Genomic DNA, 7704 nt, shown 5'->3' on the forward strand with positions numbered 1-7704 from the left:
AATAGGCAACGTTTCGGGCCGAAACCCTTCTTCAGACCCGAAATGTCACCCGGTGGAAACCCACGCGGTCATGCACCTATAGCGCCTTCCAGAGGGCAGCAGGTCAAACAGTCCAAACGCAGGATGGGAGCTGTCCTTGATGATATTATTTGCCCTGCTAAGGCAGCGGGAGGTGTAAATATCCATCAGGGAGGGGAGAGGGCAACCAATGATCTTCTGTGCTGTCCTAGTTACCCTCTGAAGCCTCTCCCTGTCTGCCATGGTGCAGCTGCCATACCATGCTGTATTGATTGGGGACGATCAGCCATGGTCACAATGAATGGCGATGCTGGCTCGAAGGGCCGAAAAGCCTCCTCCTGCACATATTTTCTATGTTTCTATGACAATTTACAGAAGCCAATTAACCTACAAACCTGAGATAGACACAACAAACTGGAGTAACTCAGCGGGACAGGCAGCACCTCTGGAGAGAAGGAATGGGTGACGTTTCGGGTCGAGACCCTTCTTCAGACCCGAAATGTCACCCGGTGGAAACCCACGCGGTCACGGGGAGACCGTACAAACAGCGCCCGGAGTCAGCATCTAAACCAGGGTTCCTGGCGCTGTGAGGCAGCAGTAACGTGCGGGCCGAGTGGCCTCTCGCTCTCTGTACCTGCCAGCAGCCACAGCAGCCACATCAGACCATCCACCTTCCCGATAGAGCGCCGCATATCCCCTCTGCTCAACGGGCGCCGACTCCACGCTGCACCGAGTCACCCCCGAGTCAAGGGGCGCGCTGGGCTGGAGGAGAGTGCGAGATGCATTGGGGGGGGGGGGGGGGGGGGGGGGGGGGGGGGTTATGGCAAGAGATGCGGGGGGGGGGGGGGGGGAGATGCGGCGGGAGGAGATGGGATGGGGGAAGAGGTGCGGGGAGGGGGGGAGAGGAGCTGGATATAAAAAGATGAAGTAACTCAGCAGGACAGGCAGCATCTATGGAGAGAATAAATGGGTGACGTTCTGAAGTGAGCGAAATCAATATTCATCCCACTGGGCTGTGAGCTGCCGGGAGCGGAGACAGAAACTCACCAGCAACGGCGGAGAAACTGCGATACAGACTGAGCGCTGTCGGTCAAAGATCTTATAGGATCTTTGCTGTCGGTTACAATCTTGGATTTACCTCTGATGGTGAATTGGTTTAAAGTTTAAATCCCGCATTATTGCTCAGCCAATGAGTGGGGTTAGGGCGGGGCTTGCAGCGTCTTCGTGTTTATACCAAATATAGCGAAGCGCTCCGCTATAAGATCTTTGGTTTATACTGTATTGTAATGTGGGCTTTGCTGATCCACACAGTGCCGTGGGGGGGGGGGGGTGGGGGTGGTGGGGGGGTCCTTGTGGGGTGGTCGCTGGGGGTCTCACGTCGTAGTATATCGACACAAACTGCCAGTTTACCACAAACTTCCGTGTAAACCCTCATCTAAAGTTGCGTCCGACACAGTAGATGGACAGAGTGCTGGAGAAACTCAGCGGGCCAGGCAGCATCTCTGGGGGGAAAAGATATGTTCCCCAGAGAAAAAAGTGCCGTTTTTCTGGTCGGGATCCTTCTTCAGACCCGAAATGTCAGCTATCCATGTTCTCCACAGACGCTGCCTGACCCGCTGAGTTACTCCAGCACTCTGTGTCTATATTCGGTAAAGACCAGCATCTGCGCTTCCTTCCTACACACCAATACGGAGAGTTCCTGTCCAAACGCTGGGTCTAAAATTGTAGACAGACCCCGCTGCTCCCCTCACGACCCGGGCTGCAGGAACGGCGGGTCGGGCAGCGTCTGTGGGGCGGTATGTAGCATGGTTATATGGTTATATTGCTGGGGGTCTAGACACCGCCTGATGCACCGAAGCTGCCCGACCCGCCTGGTTTGTCCATCGCTCGTCCCCCTCCCCTCCCCTCCCACCCCCTCCAAAAGAAGAATTAGGCCACTCGGTCCATCGAGTCTACTCTGCCATTCAATATATTCATGCCTGATCACATATAATCAGTACCCAGTTCCTGCTTTCTCCCCATATCCCTTGATTCCATTAGCCCTAGCAGCTATATCGAACTCTCTCTTGAAAACATCCAGTGATTTGGCCTCCACTGCCTTCTGTGGCAGAGAATTCCAGATTCACAACTCTCTGGGTGAAAAAGTTGTTGCTTATTTCAGTCCCAAATGGCCGACTCCTTATTTTTAAACTGTGACCCCCCTGATTCTGGATCGCCCAACATCGGGAACATTTTTCCTGCATCTAGCCTGTCCAATCCCTTAATAATTGTGTTTGTTTCTCTAGGATGCTCTCTCGCCCTTCTAAATTCCAGTGAAGATAAGCCCAGTCGATCCATTCTTTCATCATATTTCATTCCCGCCATCCCGGGAATTAACCTGGTGAACCTACGCTGCGCTCCCTCAAGAGAAAGAATATTCAGCATGTGATATGGAGGCTGATAAAATTGCTGTTGAAAATCATTGCTTTATTTTGTTAATTGTCCATTCTGAGGAGGGGTGCGGATGAGGAGGGGGGTGGGATGGGGTGATGGTTGAAGAGGGTAGAGTGGTAGGAGTGTGTTACGGCAGAGGGGTGGGACAGTAGGTGAGGGGGTGGAGGTGGGAGAGGGAGATGAGTTGGGTGAGCGGTGGGGGTGGTAGAGTGAGGGGTGGGAGGAGAGGGGTGGGGTGGGAGAGGAGTGGTGTGGGTGGGGTACGAGGGGAGGGGAAGGGATGGAGATTGGAGAGAGAGGAGGGAGAGCAGTGGGAGAGGTGTGGGGAGGTGTGAGAGCAGTGGGGAGGTGCTGGAAGATGGATCAGTCCGTTGGAGAGGTATCTGGTCACCTACAGGTCCATGTAGACTCTGAGATCCCTCTCCCACTCCCTGCCCCTGGCCTCCCTGCGCCGCTCCTCCCTGCGGCTCACAGTCGCCACCCTGTGGACGCGGCCAGGAGCGCCGCGCGGCTGCTGCACCGCCTCGGGGTCGCGGGCCTGGAAGTGAGTGACCTTGGGCCGTGGGCCCCTCTGGAAGCCCAGCCCCCGCTGGTCCCTCTTCAGCACGGTGCTGACGGGGAACTTGCGGCCCTTCCCGCAGGGGCCCAGGCCCCTCTCCCGGTCCCAGCCCTCCCGCAGCATCATGCGGAAGCCCACGTTGGTGTCGGGGATGGAGTAATGTGTGGGTGCTGGAGTATTGCCTTTGCTCACAAGGTGCAGGGTGGATCTCTCATGTTGCTGCACGCTGTCCTCTCGGTATTCCAGCTCGCAAACCTGGCACAGCTTCCTCCTCCCCTCCTCCGGCCGCTCCCTGCCAAGTGAATGAGGAACCATCCTTAGTTCAAGTCAGACACAAAATGCTGGAGTAACTCAGCGGGTCAGGCAGCATCTCTGCAGAGAAGGCAGCATTTCTGCGTGCGTGTGTGTGCGCGTGCGTGTGTGTGCGTGTGTGTGTGTGTATGTGTGTATGTGTGTGGGTGTGTAATCTGAAAGTTTTTTCTCGTTTATTATGCAGTTTACAGTGTACTATTTTTACATATTGTGTTGTGCTGCTGCAAGTAAAGAATATCAATGTTCTACCTGGGACATATGACAATAAACGACTTATGAGGTAGATGTGTGAGCTTGTTAAGATGTACAAGATCATGAGGGGCATGGATAAAGTGAACACTTGCAGTCTTTCCCCAGGGTAGAGAATTCTAAACATGGAGGACAATCTGAAATATCACCTGTCCATGTTCTCCAGAGATGCTGCCTGACCCGCTGAGCTACTCCAGCACTCTGTGAAATGTCACCTATCCATGTTCTCCACTGATGCTGCCTGACCCGCTGAGTTACTCCACCATTCTGTGTCCTTTGTTTAACAATTAGCACATTCGACTTTCTCAATAAACCTTCCCTGACTCCTTCCAACACATTAATATCCATCCTTAAATGCTGAGATAAATTCTGAATACAGCTACAAATGTATTCCACCAATGCCCTACATAACTGAATTATAACCTCCCTTGATGAATACAAAATGCTGGAGGAACTCATCGGGTTAGGCAGCATCCCTGGAGAAGATGGATCTGAGTATAGAAGCTGGGATGTAATGTTAAATTGTACAAGGCATTGGTGAGACCAAATCTGAGTATGGTGTACAATTTTGGTCGCCCAATTATAGGAAGGATTTCAACAAAATAGAGAGAGTACAGAGGAGATTTACTAGAATGTTGCCTGGGGTTTCAACAACTAAGTTACAGAGATAGGTTGAATAAGTTAGGTCTTTATTCTCTGGAGCGCAGAAGGTTAAGGGGGGACCTGATAGAGGTCTTTAAAATGATGAGAGGGATAGACTATGGGTATATGGATAGGTTACGTTTCGGGTTAGGACTCTTCAGATTGAAGACCTACCCGAAATGTCGAGGATGTAACTAGTACAGTGGATAGGGGAGAATCAGTGGATGTGTTATATTTGGACTTTCAGAAGGCTTTCGACAAGGTCCCATATACAAACTTAAAGCACACGGTATTGGGGGTTCAGTACTGATGTGGATAGAGAACTGGCTGGCAAACAGGAAGCAAAGAGTACGAGTAAAAGGGTCTTTTTCAGAATGGCAGGCAGTGACTAGTGGGGTACCGCAAGGCTCAGTGCTGGGACCCCAGCTATTTAAATATATATTAATGATTTGGACGTGGGAATTGAATGCAACATCTCCAAGTTTGCTGATGACACTAAGCTGGGGGGGGGCAGTGTTAGCTGTGAGGAGGATGCTAGGAGGCTGCAAGGTGACTTGGATAGGCTGGGAGAGTGGGCAAATGCATGGCAGATGCAGTATAATGTGGATAAATGTGAGGTTATCCATTTTGGTGGCAAAAACAGGAAAGCAGACTATTATCTAAATGATGGCCGATTAGGAAAAGGGGAAATGCAATGAGACCTGGGTGTCATGGTACACCGGTCATTGAAAGTAGGCATGCAGGTGCAACAGGCAGTGAAGAAAGCCAATGGTATGTTAGCATTCATACCAAAAGGATTTGAGTAAAGGAGCAGGGAGGTTCTACTGCAGTTGTACAGGGTCTTGGTGAGACCACACCTGGAGTATTGCGTACAGTTTTGGTCTCCAAATCTGAGGAAGGACTATTGCCATAGAGGGAGTGCAGAGAAGGTTCACCAGACTGATTCCTGGGATGTCAGGACTTTCATATGAAGAAAGACTGGATAGACTCTGCTCGTACTCGCTAGAATTTAGGAGATTGAGCGGGGATCTTATAGAAATTTACAAAATTCTTAAGGGGTTGGACAGGCTAGATGCAGGAAGATTATTCCCGATGTTGGAGAAGTCCAGGACAAGGGGTCACAGCTTAAGGATAGAGGGGAAATCCTTTAGGACCGAGATGAGAAAAACATTTTTCACACAGAGAGTGGTGAAACTCTGGAACTCTCTGCCACAGAAAGTAGTTGAGGCCAGTTCATTGGCTATATTTAAGAGGGAGTTAAATGTGACCCTTGTGGATAAAGGGATCAGGGGGTATGGATAGAAGGCAGGTACTGTTGGATGATCAGCCATGATCATATTGAATGGCGGTGCAGGCTCGAAGGGCCTAATGGCCTACTCCTCCATCAAGTCTGCCCTGCCATTCAATCATGACTGATCTATCTTTCCTTCTCAACCCCATTCCCCTGCCTTCGCCCCATATCCCATGACACCCGTGCTAATCAATTAAACGTCTATTTTCTCCAGAGATGCTGCCTGACCTGCTGAGTTCCTCCAGCAGTTTGTGTCTATCTTTGGTATAAACTAGCATCTGCAGTTCATTTTTATTTTAACTTCTGAAGAAGGATTTTGGCCCGAGACGTCACCCATTCCTTCTCTCCAGAGATGCTGCCTGTGTCACCATACCCGAGTCTCTCCAGCAATCTAGACAATAGACAATAGGTGCAGGAGTAGGCCATTCGGCCCTTCAAATCAGTACCGCCATTCAATGTGATCATGGCTGATCATCCACAATCAGTACCCCGTTCCTGCCTTCTCCCCATATCCCCTGACCGCTTTCTTTATGAGCCCTATCTAGCTCTCTCTTGAAAGTACCCAGAGAACCGGCCTCCAGAGAATTCCTCAAACTATCTATTTGTGTCTATCTTTTATTTTAGCCTCCCGATTTGGAAATGTGCAGGTGAGAGGCTGGAAGGGAAAGAGGTTGCGGGTTTCCGCAGAGGCACTGCACTGCCCAGACCACCAAGAGCCTCATACCTGCGGTCTTCTTGTTCCTCTGGAGTGTGATATTCCTCCAGAGTGGTGACAATTTCTGCATGTCCAGCCTGTCGGGCCAAATCCAGAGCATCGCGTCCCGTGCAGTCACACACTCCGACCCATGCAGCTCCAAGACTCAGCAAGTATCTCACTGCTTCCAGCTGCCCACTGTACGCTGCACACATGGTGGCAGTCCAGTAGTAACTGTCCCGGAAGTTTATATCGCTCACTCCTGTCTCCAGCAACCTCCGAAGCATTTTGAGGTCCCCGTTCTGAGCAGATTTCAGCAGCAGATGCCCGTTCCTCTGCCCTCCCTCGACCTGATGCCCGCTGGGGCCACCTGCTCGCACTCCCCTCCACTCGGCCTTGTGTTTACGGACTGCACTGGAGTTGGTGCTGGCCCGGCTGCTGGTGCTGGCCTGGCTGCTGGAAGCAAGGACGCTCTCATAGAAGCTCCTGGCCTGCTCCCCATCCAACCCTCCCCCCCTGGGGAGGGGAGAGCAGGGCACACGCCGTTCACCGTCCCTCCAAGCGTCTCCATCCTCCACCGCCCGGGTGAAGCTGATCAGCTGCCGGCAGCTCATTGCAAACAGAAGCTTTTCACTGTACCTCGGTCAACAATATCCCAACTGAGCAGCCTGTCTCGATGGTGCCAGCGCACAGCTTCAGAGCAGAAATAAAATAAGCATCAATGCTCTTGGTCTTTCACCCCACACATAATAATTCATCTGGTCTCTGCAAGGAGTCAATGGCTTGGAGTTCATTCCTGAGAGGATTATATCCACTGCTGGAGATCCCTTAGGCCTCAAGGTGTCTCTGGAGAAGGGTCTCGGCCTGCAACGTCACCTATTCCTTCCTCTCCACAGATGCTGCTCGACCCGCTGAGTAACTGCAGGATGTAGTGACTGTCTTCAGTGTGAAGCAACAAGGGCAGATCCTTGCTCCACAGCAGCGAGGGGTGATGTGGTCAGGGGGAAGGAGGAAGAGAGGCTGCTGTTGTTTGTGGGTCTGTTGGCCTGGGTTAGACTGTGGGACAAGGCAGAGGGAGAAGGCCGGCTGTACAACTCCAGGCCCAGGCTGTGGGGACCCGGGCTAGGCCGCTGCCCCGCCGCAAGGAGCAGAAATCCAGCCGCAAGCGGCAGAGAGCACAACTCCAGGCCCAGGGGGCTGCGGATCAACTCCAGGTCCAGGCTGCGGGTCCCGGGCTAGGCCGCGCCGCGGGGGTTGCTGGGAGTTGTAGTCCGCCATTTCCCGGAAGTGGCCGCGATGACGACGGTGGTGATGGAGGGGGTGAGGTACCAGTGTAAGTTGGGCCACTGACAGCAACGTCGTGAACAGTTGCAGCCAAAGATCATATAGCAGAGGATCTTTATAGGATCTTTGGTTGCAGCAATCATGAATGGCCAAACCCAAAGATCTTAGAGCGAAGCAAGATAGGTTACTCTCACGCAAACGTGAGGTCCGCTCATGGGCAGT

General features: G+C 52.2%; 2 protein-coding genes across 2 annotated transcripts in view; both read right to left on the minus strand.

The window, feature by feature from the left end:
• The window catches only part of LOC129716439 (uncharacterized), a 51825-nt gene extending 50665 nt beyond the window's left edge, over positions 1 to 1160 (minus strand). Inside the window, exons 1-2 of the mRNA XM_055666311.1 lie at positions 1066 to 1160; positions 653 to 780 (exon numbers count right to left, since the gene is read on the minus strand). Coding sequence (XP_055522286.1) covers positions 653 to 710 — 58 coding nt within the window. The 5' untranslated portion in view covers positions 711 to 780; positions 1066 to 1160. The remainder of the gene's footprint in view (positions 1 to 652; positions 781 to 1065) is intronic.
• Positions 1161 to 2626: 1466 nt separating this feature from the next.
• LOC129716436 (G patch domain and ankyrin repeat-containing protein 1-like) lies at positions 2627 to 7491 on the minus strand. Its single transcript, XM_055666310.1, has 2 exons — positions 6229 to 7491; positions 2627 to 3302 (listed from the first exon to the last, which is right to left on the minus strand). Exons 1-2 carry the CDS (start codon positions 6810 to 6812, stop codon positions 2843 to 2845), a joined length of 1044 nt encoding a protein of 347 aa, XP_055522285.1. The 5' UTR covers positions 6813 to 7491; the 3' UTR covers positions 2627 to 2842.
• Between the last annotated feature and the right edge of the window lie 213 nt (positions 7492 to 7704).

This window comes from Leucoraja erinacea, unplaced genomic scaffold (assembly GCF_028641065.1).
Source record: "Leucoraja erinacea ecotype New England unplaced genomic scaffold, Leri_hhj_1 Leri_236S, whole genome shotgun sequence".
Classification (NCBI taxonomy): Eukaryota; Metazoa; Chordata; class Chondrichthyes; order Rajiformes; family Rajidae; genus Leucoraja; species Leucoraja erinaceus.